The 17,836-nt window shown below is 39.3% G+C and overlaps 2 protein-coding genes across 3 annotated transcripts in view; both read right to left on the reverse strand.

Annotated features, from left to right (window-relative positions):
* The window catches only part of PTPRQ (protein tyrosine phosphatase receptor type Q), a 109,197-nt gene extending 96,955 nt beyond the window's left edge, over positions 1-12,242 (reverse strand). For both annotated transcript variants that reach the window (XM_083463067.1, XM_083463066.1), the window contains exons 1-13: positions 12,218-12,242; positions 11,451-11,551; positions 10,434-10,571; positions 9,394-9,529; positions 8,833-9,084; positions 7,749-7,966; positions 6,725-6,911; positions 6,313-6,597; positions 5,451-5,732; positions 4,596-4,865; positions 3,196-3,456; positions 1,052-1,182; positions 300-429 (exon numbers count right to left, since the gene is read on the reverse strand). In XM_083463067.1, the coding sequence (XP_083319193.1) occupies positions 300-429; positions 1,052-1,182; positions 3,196-3,456; positions 4,596-4,865; positions 5,451-5,732; positions 6,313-6,597; positions 6,725-6,911; positions 7,749-7,966; positions 8,833-9,084; positions 9,394-9,529; positions 10,434-10,571; positions 11,451-11,498 (2,338 nt within the window). In that variant the 5' untranslated portion in view covers positions 11,499-11,551; positions 12,218-12,242. The remainder of the gene's footprint in view (positions 1-299; positions 430-1,051; positions 1,183-3,195; positions 3,457-4,595; positions 4,866-5,450; positions 5,733-6,312; positions 6,598-6,724; positions 6,912-7,748; positions 7,967-8,832; positions 9,085-9,393; positions 9,530-10,433; positions 10,572-11,450; positions 11,552-12,217) is intronic.
* A 3,375-nt stretch (positions 12,243-15,617) lies between these two features.
* OTOGL (otogelin like) overlaps positions 15,618-17,836 on the reverse strand; it is a gene marked incomplete at its 5' end in the record, with an annotated part of 85,864 nt that continues 83,645 nt past the window's right edge. Inside the window, one exon of the mRNA XM_083464307.1 lies at positions 15,618-17,037. Coding sequence (XP_083320433.1) covers positions 16,837-17,037 — 201 coding nt within the window. The 3' untranslated portion in view covers positions 15,618-16,836. The remainder of the gene's footprint in view (positions 17,038-17,836) is intronic.

Below are 17,836 nucleotides of genomic sequence, written 5' to 3' on the forward strand. Positions count from 1 at the left end.
AATAATTATACATGTTCTTGTAATTTTGTATATGTATATTCTTGTAATTTTGTATATTTGTATATCTTAAGACTTTTATACAAGGTACAAACAGAGACGGCTTCACCGCTATATTTATATACACATATCCCAGTAAGCCCTGTTAAAAATATATAAACGAGAAAGCATTTATCATTTTCAATTTACCCATTACACAGAAATCTTCTTTTTTTATGGATTAGCCCTTTAGTGTATCAGGATAACAAAAGTGATGTTTGCAGCAGCGGTATATTTTACATGCAGAATTTTGTCGTTCTTACCTGTCTCTATTTGTATGCTCACAGGAAGGCTGTCTTTATATCCTTCTTTTTCTGTTTTAACTGTGAAGTTATATAGTGAGCCAGGGAACAGACTGGAAAATTCTGCCAATTCTTTTGTGACTTTTTGGACCTACAGATCAAACAGAGGTAGCGTCTTCTTTGCAGCTTTGAAGGTGGGTGGGTGGGTGGGTGGGTGGGTGTGTATCAGCCAGTGGCGTAGCGTGGGTTGTCAGCACCCGGCGCAAGGCAAGTAATTTGTGCCGCCTAACCCGTGGATTTGCGCCCCCTAACCCGTGGATTTGCGCCCCCTAACCCTAACCCCCAGATGTTGCGCCCGGTGCGGCCGGCCCCCCCTGCATCCCCCACGCTATGCCACTGGTATCAGCACATTCAATGCACATGTAATTCTTGCAATCAACATGTGCTGTGACCTCATCCTGCACCTATTAATCACTGCCCCTATTCACACTGCAGGACCTGTGCAAGCGGAATGGCAGGGACTGGAGACTACAAAGTAGGAGTTCTTTTTCTTTCGTCTTTCCCTGTGGACTTCTGGCTTTGCAAGCACACAAGTGCCAAGGGTTTGAGAACCTAGGCACATACATAATATCAGCTGGGAAAATGCATTCAAAACAGCAATACAATAGTAAAATGTCTGTGTGGGTTCATCCCTTTTTAAAATGACTATAATTTACTTGACAGCCGTGATTTCATTGGTGATATAAAACAGATGGTTTTTTTAAAAAACATACCATGAAAATACCTGCATAGTTTATGCATGTGACTTCATACTGCTGAAAGTTTCCATCTGCTCTATCCCAAATAATCTGTATTGAAATATCTGTAACTCTGCCTTCACGTACATTTAGTGGAACTGCAAGGCCTGCAAAATATGTGAAACAGGTACATCATACATTTCATTTCTCATGTCATAATAAAGAGCCAGCGTGGATGAATGTCTGAGCCTTTTGGATTTCTGCCATATCCAAATGTACCAGCAGAGACCTTTCATCAACTATGTTCTACCCCAGCACTCAATTTACTTCAGCTTATGAGTTATCTTTTATTTTCAAAAGTAGTTCTGCAATAAAGAAGCTTATAAATGCTTTGAATGTCAGAAAGACACACACACACACACACACACACACACAGACACACACACACACACACACATTATCTTTATACACTAGAACAGGTACGTATGGCCAAATTCTGTTGTCCCAAATACTTGTTTAGGGCCAAGAACAACTCAATTTTTACCGCAGTGTCAGTAAATTTGGGTAGAGACATGAAGGACCTTCTAGAGCTTTAGAGGTAAACACACAGGTAGCCATTCCTGCTTTAGAGACTATGGATTGTATCCTATAATTAGTCAGCAGTTTGTGCAATGGGACTTCTTCTCGCCCTGTGCACACCAATGCTCGCCCCCAATCTTTTCTGGAGCAGAATTGGAAGGGGCACACAGGGAGAGAAGGAAGAGAAACATTTTGCAGACAGAAGTCCTTACACTAATAGGATGACTCCACTGGATACCAACCCTATTTGCTTTCCTATCTGTGTTGTTCTGTAGGCCCTAGCCTATTTGCTCAGGTGAAATACTATATTTCCATCCATTCTCATCTTGGGGTTTTTTCCCCCCACTGGATAATTCAGTCCTCAATAATTTGTGGAATTCCATATAACAAATCCTGAAGACTCTCGTCTACATTTCCCTACCTCTATAACCCATTCTTTCTGAATCTGCGTTCTTCCCATTCTCTTTGAAAAGTTAATTCTTGTTACACAAAGTCCTACTGCAGCTCCAAACTCCTACTATTTTAGGAAAAGATGAGATGCAGTGAAGGCATAGCAAATGCCAAAACATAGAATCAGATGGTGATAAACCTCTCCATTTCCTCGAAGAGGTTTTCCCTTCTTGTTAGAAAATGCAGTAATAGATTGTAATATTGCACATCTAAATACCAGAAAGATACTGTATTTAAAATGTCATGTTTCCGGCTACACTTTTACTATTTGCTTAAAGTGCAACCCACTTCCATTTATTTCAGTGCCAAAAATATGCATACAAGGAGGTGGGCAAATATGCAACTAAAAAGGAGACTGATGAACAGCCATGAAATCGGCAGGTTACTCTTTCCCCCTATTCCCTGTATTGTAGCAGGACTACATGAACATACAAAAAAAATATTAAGGTTCATATACTTTGACTCAGCATCTAACCATTCCCCTATAAACATTGATTGCAGTTATTGGTAGAACCATCTGAGCCCTCAATATTACTGTACACAGAGAAATGCTAATGTACATTAGAATCTGTGGTCTCAAATGCTGCACACCATCACAAATGCTGACACTGTTTATATCAACCAAGACTGCAATCCTATGCAGGGAGTGAATTCCACTGCAATTTACATCCAAGAAAACATGCACAGCCTTAGGCTGAATATTTTGAACTACTAAGTTACAGAGAAGTTAAAAAATTATTATATAATATAGTAAGTCAAGTAGATTTCCATGCATGCAATGGGACTCCCCATTCCTTTTCTCTCCTGGTGTAAACCCAATAGATGCTTTTGAGATACAGGTCTGTAGGGCAGAGAAGTAAGGGAAATTCCATTGTGCACCATGATGTCTGCTGCATGAACAGAACTGCAGTGTTGGATACAACCTATAATTTTATAGACAATATATTATGTCATCAATAAAAACTTTAGATGCTAATAAATCAGCAATGCTAAATGAGTCCACAACTATCAACATAAATTAATCAGAAACGACACGGCCCTGACAAATACTTCCACATATAGTTATGAAAACAATATATGGACTAGACAAATTACAGCAAGATTTCATATTGAAGGAAGAGGATGTAATCACATAACCTTAAATAACTTACATGTTCTTATAGCTGGCATGTGGTATACAGAACTTAGCATAGATCCACTTGTAGTGGAAACAAAAAAATCATATTCCGTGCCCGGGATTAAATTCTCTATAGTTACTTTCCCATCAGTTGACAAAGTTGTAGTTGCATTAGGGCCTCTTTTACTCATGACGCGTAAGCCATCAAAGACTCCAGCAGCAGGCATTTGAACAAATAAAACCACAGAATTACTTTGAACTTCATAGGGGATGACAATCTGTACTGGTTTGGGTTCTAGAGTGACAACAGAAGGAGGGATCAGATCAAACATGTTTTATAAACAGCTGTAAATTAGAACAGTAAATGTAGACCACATGTTTTTAATGCAGGGGGATATAAAGTAAGGATTGTCAGATACAATATTGTTGGCAAACAATGGATTTTATAGTCTGCTAGGTGGTCAACACAAATACAATTCATTTCAATGTTAAGCATCAAGAGGGTTTAATGCTTTGAAAATCCAAGCTGTTCAGATGAGTAATCAACTCCTGATTGACTGGCCTAAGGCCTGATTTAATGTTCCAGCTGAACTTTCTCACATCTACGCCATCTCATCAAAATATGGGTATCAAAATTTATGGAACAATGGAAATGGTCATGCCACTTTGACAAACTAAGTAGAGTTCATGTTTTGTGTGTTGCCTACTGTTTTAGAATACTATCTTTTCTGCACAACCTTATACGTATTTGAAGTGAATTATAGGTATTCATTCTAAAATGACTTTTGAAAAACATTACCATACACATTCTCTTGCTCTCAGGCCACGTGTCATTATTTTGAGGGGGTGGGAACCACTGTGCTCTCATTCACAATCAAGCCAGTTGGTGGTTGGCAATGAAAGTAATTTCTCATTTCCACAAGGCAACAATTCCAAAATATTGTGTTAGCATGCTTTGAAATAAATTCTGCTTCTATCATCTACTTCATATTATAGCAACCTACTTGCGCAATCGATTTCAATTCACACAAATAAGACTTTCCCTTCCTCTCTTCCACTCCCATAATCTATCTGCTTTGGAAGGTTGTGGTGCTGGGACTGCAGGGCGAAGGAAGGAAGGAGAAGTCCTGTTAGCATAATGTTAGCTCTCTCCATAAGACTTTCCTTCACAGGCTTTAATCCTGATCCAACTGATAAACTTCCAAATTGGATTACAGCAACTACTACTAATAAGTATACTTCTTTTAGGCTGCATTCCTATACCCACTATGAATGAGCCCCATTTAACGCAACAGGACTTACTTTTGAGTTGACATGTGTCTGCAATGGCACAACTGATAAAGAAGCATTTAAGGTGTAGGTGTGTGTGTGTGTGTCCGTCCTAATAACAATGTTTCTTCCCCTCCCCCCCAAAAAAGTCTTAAAACATCTTACTAAGAGTGCATTGAATGGTAATTAGATCACTCTTGTTTCCATTTGTTACTGTAGCCACTCCTATTTCATAAGTCATTCCAGGTATTAGGAGTTCAATTTTAAAACTCTCTGTATTGTTTACTAAGAACACCAAGTTTTTATCCTCAGCTGCAGATGGTCTTGCTTGGATATAGGATTCCTGGCCCTCTTGTGGCAGTTTCCAGTAGATAATTACATGATCCTCTCCTATATCTTCTGGATGGATGAATACATTCGTAGGTGGGCTGACACCTAAACAAAGTAAATGATATCTACAGTGCATATCAGATTGACAAAATTATTCCTAGTTGATTAGCTCTCCTTTTAAAACTCGGTTCTCAGTTGAGAAGGATGCATGCAGTCACTGTTTCATTGTTTCAGTCATAGCTTCCCAAAAAATAATTATTTTATAATATTGACATTCCTTGATGGTTACTAAAATGGGAGAATTGCATAAATTGTAACAACTTGGATAAACATTTTAAATTTTAGCAGAAAAGGAGGAGACGTTCTTACTAATTACTAATTTCCCCTACAGTTCCATCTCCTTCACAACCCAGGAGCAAACATCTGGCACCATAAGGGACTGCAGGGAGAGGGGGGACTGAATAAAAATAAGATTGCTTAAGAATCAGGATTTGAGGTTGTTGTTTTTCTTACAATCAAGTGGTGTATAAATTTTGTGAAATAAATAATTAACTGCATGCTGAACTTATCTGTAGGTGCTATCATCTTCCATATGTCTTCCTTTTGTTTAGGAGTCCTAGGACATATATCCTAAATTACTATCAGTTAAAAGTAATTATGTACATTGTTTATAAAACAGAAATTATGTACCTGTTACTATTAACATAGGATCGTAGCAGCTTAGAGTTCCCTTTTCAGCTACACTTTGAATCTGTAGCTGATACTGACGGTATGGCTTGAGATTTCCAATTACAGCAGAAGTGTTACTTTTTCCAAATGCGATGGCTTCCCACTTTGTTGTTTCACTCTCTAAGATGCTAATTAGGTATTGATGAAAGGATGCATTACATGGGCTCATTGGAGAATCCCATTGCAAAACTATTTCTGATGATGTCACCCGTGTTGCCTTTACATTGAGTAAATGTAATGGCCCTAGTGATCAAAAGATGGGAAAACAGAATTCTGATATAAAAGTAGCTATCGGTACAAATACTTTTAGACAAAGGTGCAATAAATAAAATATTTACAGTCTATGGGCTGGACTCAACTACGTCATCGTTGTTGTTTATTAAATATTTTTTAGATTTAAAGTCTTCAAATCTCTCTCCCTATATTATTGTTTAACTTATGATATTTTCTCACACATACATTTTTGGCCCAGTTTTCATCAGTTTAGTGGTGCACAGTGTTGGAGGAAATCACATACATTTCCTTCTCTGTGAATAGGAGAAATTGCTTGCAAAAATGTGTACATTTGTTAAAGCTGAATAGAAAAATTGGGGGTTTGGAGGGGAAGTCACACAAAAATTCTGTCAGGTCTTTGCATCCCTACTCATAGCTAACTCTTATGACCCATTGATTTAAGTGGGTTTGTTCCAACCAACATTTGATTCTGATTATTTTATGTAGAGATTTAAAGATCATGATAAAACACAATATATTATTTTTCCATGGATGACATATATTAAAAATGTGCTACATTAATATCATATTTTATTGTAATGCAACTTACTTGTCTCTAGCATCCTCACTGGGTATAAGCTAATATGTGCCCCTTCAGGGCTTCTCGCTGATAATAAAAAATTATACAAATGACCAGGGCACAACTGCAAAATTTTTGTTTGTGTTGAATTTAGAGTAAAAGTTTCAGAATGTTGTTCTGAAAGTTCAAAGTAGTATTTAATACTGAGATGAAAGTCTGAAGGAAACCAGCCAATCAAACTGCTCCAAAAAAGTGCTGCTTCATCTGTGCCAACATCCTGCACCTTAAATGTGAAGTTTTCAGGAACAGAGGACACTGAAAAGAACAATTTTAAAAACTTTAAATCCAAATGTCAATTCTGAACATAAAGTTTAAACTATTCTTCATTAAAAGTAACTTTTAATAAAATGTTTTAAATTGGTAACAGTAATAAAATAATTACATTCATATTTGCAAATATATGGCAATGGGATATAGCAGAAGAAAGGCATGAAAAAGTAATTTGGACCACTAGAATTTTGCTGAAATGCATAACAATCAGTTTCATTTTCTGGGATCATTGGCAGAGAAGAGAACTCAGATTGTCCAAAATATGGGGAGTCATCTGTCCATGAGAGATGTCCTTCTTCCTGCAAGAATCAAAATTACTGTAATAAATTCCTTCTTGTTTTAGATAACTGCATTCCACAATACACCTGATATACTTCAAACAGATGTCATGCCTTGTTCCTTTTGAGCAAGTTCATTAGGCAGGCTGTCAAAACATGTTTCTTTTTAGGCAAGCATTTGACCTTCTAGTATACTGGGAACTGTTGGGTTTTTTCCTCCTACTATATGAGATCAGTTGTTGAATTCATGCTATTTTTTATTCTTGTCCTCCACTTGAGAGATTCAAGTGAATTAATAGTGCATTGTAACTTAATTAAAATAAAGCTGCCATTCCATCCTTGGAAGCAGTGCTTGATTGTATAATTCTCCCCTCAAAAACCACAGATACTTTCCTTGCTATGTCAGGGCAATTTGAGTCAAGGCGGCGCTGTGGTCTAAACCACTGAGCCTCTTGGGCTTGCCGATAAGAAGGTCGGCGGTTTGAATCCCCGCGACGGGGTGAGCTCCCATTGTTTCCAACCTAGCAGTTCGAAAGCACTTCAAAGTGCAAGTAGATAGATAGGCGGGAAGGTAAACAGCATTTCCGTGTGCTGCTCTGGTTCGCCAGAAGTGATTTAGTCATGCTGGCCACATGACCTGGAAGCTGTCTGTGGACAAACACCAGCTCCCTCGGCCAGTAAAATGAGATGGGCGCCGCAACCCCAGAGTCGTCAGCGACTTGACTTCATGGTCAGGGGTCCCTTTACCTATTTATGTTCTACCAACTGCAAGGGCTCCAATTAGGAATGCATGTAAAAAGTACAAATGACTGAGCAGGGCTGAATCTAACATACTAACCTCAAATATAGCATACTGACCTTAATGTCATTGAGACCTGTCCATAGCATGATTACGTGACTGAATGACCGCAGATAAGAAGCAAGAAATGCATGTTCTTCTTTATTCTTTATATCAACAAGACGTGCCCCACTTGAAAATAATTCACAGCTCTGTTGTGCCACACTCCAAGGCTTGCTTTCTTTACTTACTTTATAGCAGCCATGCTTGAAAGCTGTCCAACCATCTGAACACAAACCTAAAATGGACATATAATTCCAGTATTCCAAAATCATTTCTCAACACACATGCACACATGACTAAATAAATCTATTTTCCTATATGATGACGGTTAAATTAAGCATACCTACCACACCCACTATTTTTTCTAAAACAAATTAAATCATCATAGTTTTATACAAGTCTCATAAAGGATGCTCTTAAAAGTCTACTTGAGCTGTAGTGGAATAACAATGCCTATATTCACATCACAGTTTGTAGACTGACACCATGAATAGCACCATGTCTGTCAATGGGCATATTTATACTGTATTGTATTAGTAAAGCATTAGGTTAACTTAAGGAAGTTCGGGGGGGGGGAGTTTCCCATTACCTCCTTCCACTTTCAGCCAACTAAGGCCTCTCTGGAGCAACGTGGGATAGGCTGTGGTGGGAGGGTGGGGAAGATGTCAAGGACCAGAACCAGGTGATGGAAGTGTGGATTGTCACTAGATGAACCTATGGGACACTTCCATCTTCTAACTCCAGTGACTCATGGGTTCATAAACATGCAGTGACATCAACCTGGTTTCACTCATACTTTAATTGGTTAGATCCAGTGATATTTTTCTATAAAAAGAGGTGCCAGAACTCACAATGAACACCACCCTTATTCCCTTAGAATGACAATGGCACCCACCTGAAAGGTGCCAGAACTGAGTTCCGGCAAGTTCCGGCTGGAAAAAAGGCCTGGTTATACCTGTATTCTACTCCTTTGTAGAAATTACAAATGACCTACATGGAGCTACCAGACACTCTCCCATCCAGGCATTGGTCCTTTCTAAATTCAGTATATTAGATGCTTTTAGACCAGGAATAGCAAAATACAAAATCTGAAGTACACACCTGTTTCAATGTGAACATCCAGCATCTGAGACACATTAACAAAATCCAAGTGAAGCTGTTTAAATTTAAAACTAAAAGTGTACAAAGTTGCAGGTCTCAGATCTGTCCATTCATAGAAGACCTCATTATGCTTAAACATCCGAGAAATGTTATTACATGAAATTTCAACAGAAAAATCGTTAGCTAGAATATTCCAGCTAAACAATGCACTAGTACTTGTCACGTGTGTTTTGACAATGTCTGAAATTCCACCTGCAAACCAAATTAGAAAATTTCATCAGATTAATAGGGGGGAAATATTCACACAATTAAAAAATATATAATTTCAAAAGTAATAGACTGCGGTGTATGAGAGACTGTTTCTGTTCAATATCAACTTGGCTATTATAAAATATTAAATGTAATCATAAACCTTTTCCATCTTAGTCTGTGATGATGTTAAAAGTAAGTCCTACAGTGTTGTACAGGCCCCCTCCGAGTTTCAATTATATGCGATTTCACCAAAGTGTGTGGTGTCTCAGAATGTAACCCCTGCACAAACGGGGGGCTGCCTGTACTTACGTGTCTTGAATGATTTTGCATGTAGAATTTTCCCATTCTTCAGTGACTGCACCATCACATCATATTTCTTCCCTTCTTCAAGCAGAATTGTAACATTTTGTGCTTTTAGTTGAGTTGTGGAAACACTTTTCACATTCTGCAATTTAAAAGAGTGCTATTTTATTTTAAGAATTAATATTGCACTGTATCTGAGGCAGTAGTTCTAAATACAGTATTAATTAAAGAGCATATCATCCTCCCCTCCCTCAAGTTCCATCTTCCATGAGAAAAAGGTCGTTTTCTATTGCAGCTCTCAAATTCTGGCATACCTTTCCATGCATATATGCCTCCCACCCTGGAATCTTTCTGCAACAATGTTTCCTCCCTCTTGCCTGTATTATTACAGTGGTACCTCGGGTTAAGAACTTAATTCATTCTGGAGGTCCATTCTTAACCTGAAACTATTCTCAACCCGAGGTACCACTTTAGCTAATGGGACCTTCCACGGCCAGCATGCGATTTCTGTTCTCATCCTGAGGTAAAGTTCTTAACCTGAGGTACTATTTCTGGGTTAGCGGAGTCTGTAACCTGAAGCGTCTGTAACCTGAAGTATCTGTAACCTGAGGTATCACTGTACAGGATTTCTGTTTTGCTGACTGGTTTTTGTTTTTATTGTAGTTTCAATTTCTTTTATGGTTTTGTTGCTTATCACAAGCACCCAGGTTATAATCATTCAAATGGCATTTCTATTGGAATGGTCTATAACTAAAAGAGCTATAGAGAGTCCAGCAAGTGCAGCAACAGACTCATTTACTATTACATTCAGGAGAAATAAAGGTCAGACTGCCTAATACCATGTGGATTGGAAGGGTCCTTATAACATCTTCCCTTTTTAGACTTCCTTTTATCCAACCCATAGGATTACATAAATTTTATTTTCAAAGGTTAACCATTTTCTCTTAAACTAATGCCAACATTATGTTTTAAGCAAACATGTTCAACCAAATCCTGAGATCAAATCAAATTAGTGTAACTGCTGAAAGTATGTGATTACGACCTACTTTTTGAGCCAAGTCATCAGTCAGGTGATAGGTTACAACATAAAAATCTGGATTCCTCCCTTTAGGAAACTCTGACCACTCCAAGAAAACAGCTCTAGATGGCTTCTTTACTTGACCACACTTCAGGCAACCAGATATCTGCAATGCAAAGATGCAGTATATGTCAAACGATAATCAACTGCATATTTGGGGGGAAACAATATATTGTTGTTACATATCACTTAGCAGTCATCAAAGCTCATATTTACCTAACTTCATATTATGAAATTATCTAGAGTGCAATGCTCAGCTGCTTTAAACCGCCATCTTACCAAGAGGTTCTTCTTCGACTAGGAAAGTAAACTAAATTTCTGGGCATGTGCAAATCTGCAAGGATCTTTGGGGATACACAACCTTCGAGCATTCATGAGTATTTAGTATAGACACTGGACACCCTGAAAATGGCACATTGCAGGACTTAGATCTGCATGCTCATGACATCATCCCAAAAGCAAGGAGATCTTACGTGAGGGCACTTGATGACCTTTTTGAGTTGCTTTAAAAGGATAAAGGTAAAGGTAAAGGGACCCCTGACCATTAGGTCCAGTCGTGACCAACTCTGGGGTTACGGCGCTCATCTCGCTTTATTGGCCAAGGGAGCCGGCGTACAGCTTCTGGGTCATGTGGCCAGTATGACTAAGCCGCTTCTGGCGAACCAGAGCAGTGCACGGAAACGCCGTTTACCTTCCCGCCGGAGCGGTACCTATTTATCTACTTGCACTTTGACGTGCTTTCAAACTGCTAGGTTTGCCAAATGGTTTGCTGTGAAGCTTAGACGGGGATAATGCAGACAATGTCTGCATTCAGAAAATCTTTAAATTCTCCTTAGCTTTCCCTTTATGTGTGCAGTTTAACAAATCAAACCATAGTTTGTTGTAATTCACGAATTTGTTATTGTAATAGAAACATCAAAGAATAGCTCACTTTATGCAAACATGACAAATATTGCTAGATAAAACAGAGCTCACGATGTCTTACCTGAAATGCGCACTGTATAACAATCAGTAACCAAACCGCTTTGTCCATAGAGCGGGATTGCTTTGGCTCTCAGATTTTGGTTTGGGTCAGAATCCCAATAGCTAAATTATGGTTGCATAAACGTAGAAAAATAAGATAATTAATATAGCAGCACCCACTTGCTTTCATTTCTGTTGCATTGCTTTTTTTTTTCATCTACTGCATTGTTATTAGCTAAGCATAGGCGTAGCCAGGATTTGAGGGGAAGGCTTCTGTTAGGAGAGGCAGAACCTCAGATTTGTACTGATTTTGAGGGGAAGTTGCCTCCCCGCCCGCCCCTTGACTAAGCCCATGACAGTGGCGTAGCGTGGGTTGTCAGCACCGGGGCAAGGCAAGTAATTTGCGCCCCCTAACCCGTGGATTTGCACCCCCTAACCCGTGGATTTGCGCCCCCTAACCCTAACCCCCAGATGTTGCGCCCGGTGCGGCCGGCCCCCCCTGCACCCCCCACGCTACGCCACTGGCCCATGATGCTAAGCTTTCAGTTATACACACTTGCCAGCAAAAAGAAGCAATCTTTCCGCCTTACCGCGAGAAGTGGGATGTGTGTGTGTTTATAATAGTTTGTTGTCCAGTCCATTTAGTTCTCACATGCGCTTTTACGCACTAAGAGGGAAGTGGGGAAGGAAGCCCCCCAAACGCACGTGCGAAAGAAACCTCCCTCCCTTTCCTCCCCGACGCCCTTTTCAAATCTTCGCGCTCCCTCTCCCCAGCTGCGCAGAACCCACCTGCTGGCAAAGGGAAGGGAAGGCCGCCTTCGGCGAGCAGCCGCCTTCTTCTCCTGCGCGGCCAGCTCTTCCTTGGCGCGCGCGCTTTCAGGTCCCCTTGTCCAATTACTTCTGGCGACTCTCGCCTTTTCCCCTTCTTTAGGCTGCTGCGGGGGCTGCGTGGGAGGGGAGGTCTCCATGGAAACTTGAGGAGGGGAGGAAAGGAAGGCGAGGCAGCAGCAGGGGCTTTGACACCCTCGTTCTCAGGTGCATAGGGAACGTGCGCTCTCATCCCCCCCCTTTAAAAAACTTTGCCTTAAGAATCCAATTTGAATCCTGAGCTCCAAACTGCATTTGGAAATAGACAGACCTGGATAGCTATAAACGCTCAGCTTATTTTTAAAGAAGGGGGGGAATTCTGTTTGGAGGAGATGGGGGGGGTTAGGATTCGGTTGTGGGTTTTTTAAAAAATTCAGGAGATTTGCATTAATAACAATGCAGACGAGCCAGCAAAGCCTTAAGACTGGAGGACCCACAAGGCGCACAATGGCTCGAGGGTCACGGAGAAAACGAAATGGAAGCCTGAAATCCATTTCTCTTCAGAGGAGGAATACCTGAAGGGCAGGGAGAGGAGGGTTGGATTTGCATGACTTCTGTAAAAAAACAAAATAACACCCCCCCCCCAATTTAATCAAACTGACCAATTATAGAGTTTCATTCACCAGATGCCTAAAGCTCCAGATCACCCCATAAGAAAATTTTTTCCATTTTTGTGGACAGGTGTTCATGGACATTATGGCCTCACACTGAAAAGGACAGTGAAAATGGCATGCTATCATCACTCAAGGATTCAAACTGAGTTGACCAAAGGTTTATCCAATCTCCATGAAAAGCCCAACCCTAGAGCATCTGAACTAGCCAAAAGTCCTTTTGGGGGAAAGGTGGGGTATTAGAAAAATAGAATTGTAGACTTGGGAGGGACCACAAGGTTCATTCTAGTCCAACTCACTGCAGTGCAGGATTTATTTTTTATTTATTTTTTGCTGTAAATGGAGGTCAAACCTATGACCCTGAGATTAAGGGTCACATGCTCTACAGACCGAGATATTTTATTATTTATTACATTTCTATACTGCCCTTCATACCCAGATGGATGTGTTCTGCCACCTCTGTCATGTGCTTTGAACTAGCAGTTACTGGGAATTGCAGTGCTGTTTCACTCGTGCTGCTTGTGGACTCCCCATAGGGATCTAGTTGATCTCTATGAGAATAGAGTGTTGGGCTAGATAGGCCTTTGACCTGATCTGGCAGGGTTTTTGTTAGGTTTCCAAATCTAGTCTAAGCTGAACATCCCAAAGGAAAGGGGGAAACCTTGCCAACAAAGGTCCGTATAGTTAAAGCTATGGTTTTCCCAGTAGTGATGTATGGAAGTGAGAGCTGGACCATAAAGAAGGCTGATCACCGAAGAATTGATGCTTTTGAATTATGGTGCTGGAGGAGACTCTTGAGAGTCCCATGGACTGCAAGAAGATCAAACCTATCCATTCTGAAGGAAATCAGCCCTGAGTGCTCACTGGAAGGACAGATCCTGAAGCTGAGACTCCAATACTTTGGCCACCTCATGAGAAGAGAAGACTCCCTGGAAAAGACCCTGGTGTTTGGAAAGACTGAGGGCACAAGGAGAAGGGGACAACAGAGGATGAGATGGTTGGACAGTGTTCTCGAAGCTACAAACATGAGTCTGACCGAACTGTGGGAGGCAGTGGAAGACAGGAGTGCCTGGCGTGCTCTGGTCCATGGGGTCACGAAGAGTCTGACACGACTAAACAACTAAACAGCAACAACAAACTTTAAGGGGGGATATTTACACATTAAAAACTACATTTATAAACCTCTTTATAGCCTCCTGCAATGTTTTGAAATTACTTGTATAGATCATTCCAAAATCTGATAACTTCTGTTTTAAAATATGGAGATAACGCAAATCATAATGATGAGAGTTGAAATTTTAGACCCAGTTGACAAATTAACTACAGGTCTGGATAGAGCATCCACCTGAGAGTTCTTAAATAACTCAGATGTGAAATTGCCGGTCTTATGACAAAAATATGCAACTCGGCCTTAAGATCAGTTGCCACATTTAACACAATTTTCTAAAGAGAGAGCTAGTGGGGATCCATGAAATAACAAGTCAGTTTGTCCCTGGAAAACTGGCGGAAATCATGTAAGACTTGCTGAAGCAGAACTAGCATAATTTCTGCAGTTAAGGCCTCTCGCTAAACTTTCAGATTTCTTTGAATGTGACAAGAAGCATAGAAAGAGATTTTCCAGTTGGCATGGTGCTCTTGGGCTTTTAAAAAAACTTCTGATAAAGTCTCAGCAAAGACTCCTAAAGCTTAGCATAAGAGGCAGGTCAGTAACTGGTTAAGGAACAGGAAGCAGACAGGAATGAATTGAAAGGTCTCTGAATGGAGATGTAGAAAGTGGAGTCCCTGTCCCTTTTAACTTGTTCATAATTCATCTAGAGTTGAACTAAATGGGCTTCCGGTGTTATCTGGCTGGGATCTTCTTATGTTCCTAAGTTTTAAGAACAATGACAAAGTAACTGTGATACAATGTCTTAATATCAAACAGCTCCCTGCAGCTGAAACAAACTCTGCTTTACTGTAGAAACAAAAAACTACTGTATGTTGCTGTTTGAATACATTTCAGTGCAATTATTTAACATTTGGTCTCAATTTGTTGCATACAATTCAGATATATCCAAAACTGTGTTTATGTTGCAGGAAGAAATATTGTATCTGCGCATATTTGTAGGATTTCCTGCATTGGGGCCACGGCTGTATTAGATGATTGGTATAACACTGATGACACAGCGTAGAAATAAGTTTTTAAAGGAAGATAAGCATAGATACGGCTTTCTTGTGCAACAGTACTTTTCCTCCATATAATGGGAGTCACGTTCACTGATCATCTAGAGCGTGAAACAGATACATTACAGTATAACATTTGCCAAGCGTCAACTTTAAGTGAGGGCCAGTCTTCAACAATCAGCATAAATACTCCTTTAAAAACAAAGCAACTTATTTATGCTTGGGTGGTGCATTTTTTTTATCTTAATTAAGCAGATACTCCTTAAATAAAAATATTTTTGTTTTCCACTGCTTCTAGTGAACATTGTGAGTTAATTACAAAGTAAAACCAGGGGGCAAGCTACAGGTTACACCAGGAATGGGGAACATTTTTTTTGTTTGAAGCTTTGAGCAGAGCCAGAGCCAGAAGTCAAAGTTTGCATACTGCAGGACTGCAAAGCACCTCCTTCTTCCCTCTCTAGCTCTGTCTCTCAGTCTCTCAGTCTCTCTCTCTCTCTCTCTCTCTCTCTCTCATACACACAAACACAGTGGAATGATTCATAGTAATGTAAGTGTCTTTTAAAATATATTTATTTACTTAATAGGATATGTAACAAAAGCACGGTATTCAGATGTTGCAGGTAGGTTAACAATTCAATAATGCCCCATGGTTCTCAAGATGTGCTTAGATCAGCAGATTTGTATCTGTAAATAGTTTTGCACAGTCCAGAGTTTCACATATGTTTATCTCAATTTGCTCTAACCCAAATCTAATATGCATCATTGGACGTGCAACACCTCTTTCTCATGACTACACTATGATTTAATATGATGAGGTGCTTGTTTGAAATTCTCAGATTGGTTTTAATACAGAGTGAGGAGCTTTCAGATTCTACATAAGACACTAACTCCAGAAGTAACTATGCTCTTTGACTTTCATTATAATGCACATTTCTAAATTCTCCTGATACTATTTGTCAAAGTATCAGGCACTATACAGGTTATTCCAAAGCTGTAGTCTTTATTGCAGAACAATCACATATATTTTTAACAAAAAGTTATCAAATATTTTCATCAAAATAGTAATATAATATCTTTAAATTGTTTAAATAATAATAGCAGTCCTCCCAAAGTAAAGGTGCATTTTCTTCTTTAACAGAAGTATACATATATTTTGTATCACCTTTTAATCCAAGGGACATATTACAAACACCTGTAGCTCTTTTTTAAACCCCATAAATATCAAATCATGTCAGCAGTTAGTAGTTTTCAGATACACTTTAACAGTAGCCACAAGCTTCTGGGGATGTTCAAAAGGAACACAAAAAATGTAAAGTGTGCTAGAAGATAGAAAACAAACAGAAAGACACAACTGAAACAAGGAATACCAGTTTGCCAGTAATTTATTGCAAACATTTTACTGCAGTGTAACGTTTACAATAATTGTAAGTATAAATGAGTGATACCAATAGACATGCTAATAAGCTACAAAATGTTACCAGTTATCATTAGGGACGTGTATTTGATTAACATTGTTTATCATGAACTGATTAATTCACACATCTAAATGAAGTTAAGTCGATGACTAAAATGAACTAATTCTTTCATATATGTTAACATGTGCAATTTTGCTGTAGCATTAAAACACTGAATACTATCAATTTTAAAATATTTATGAAACATGGAAAATATGTATATATATTAATAAGATATTTATTAAATCTGAATACAATAATAAACATACAATAGCCTGTTTGGTTATGGTCTTCCGTAAGATTCCAGACAATCTTAATTCCACTGGCATGAACAGTCTGTGGGCTCCTGGATGACATACAAGATTTCAGTGCCATTTCCTGAGCAGTAGAGTGGCACGGTGAGATTCTGCACTCCGTTTTCACGACAGCATTTACAGAATCTTAAATGGCTATTAATGTTGATATTAAAAATTGTGGCAGACGGACATTTTCCTTCACAAGAAGCTACATTAATCTGTTAAGAGAGACAGAAAGAAGCAAGAAATCATCCGTTACTTGATGCTTTGGGGTGAGGAGGAAGGAAGCAATTTATTTTTATTTTATTTTATTTTTTGTGAATGTCCACTTTGTGCACACCTCATCTAATGACTTCACAGGGCTGCTTCCCAAAAAGAGAACATTATCTGTAGGTAACTAGTTAGCCCTGGTTGCTACAGGCTGTTTTCAGAGCTGAATGGGGAAGTTACACTCCCCACTTCTCACTTCACAGGAAAGATAGAATCACAGAATTGTAGAGTTGGAATAGCTCCCTCAACTAAAGCGTAAGAGGCTCAGAGTCCAACTCCTTACAAGTACACATGTGCCCTCAAGCAAACATCTGTTGTGCCTCCAATCTAAGGTAAACACAAATGAGAGAGAAAGAGAAGGTGATTTATGCCCAGCAGGTCTCTGCTCAGCAACCTGACAGGGTATTGTCTTCATTCACCTCCCAGAACATTTATCTAAAGCATTTGTTCAAGCCAAACATGGAGATGCATCCATTCCCAGGAGATGCGGAAGAAAGAAGAGCTTAAAGAACTCGCCTCACATGCCAAATTTGCCATATAAACATGCACCCTGCTCCGATAGTTTCATTTATCTGTACAAATTAACTCGTGTAACTTGAAAAACGAATTCAGCCCAACCCTAACCTTTGTATTGGTTAAGCTGCAACTGCAAATGTACCTCTATAACCTCGGTATATCAACTATACTTCAAAAACATTGTAATTAATATATACATATAGAAATGAAATCCCCCCCCCCTTAAGGGTG

The sequence above is a fragment of the Podarcis liolepis genome (assembly GCF_965112155.1).
Source record: "Podarcis liolepis genome assembly, chromosome: 10".
In the NCBI taxonomy this organism is placed as follows: domain Eukaryota; kingdom Metazoa; phylum Chordata; class Lepidosauria; order Squamata; family Lacertidae; genus Podarcis; species Podarcis liolepis.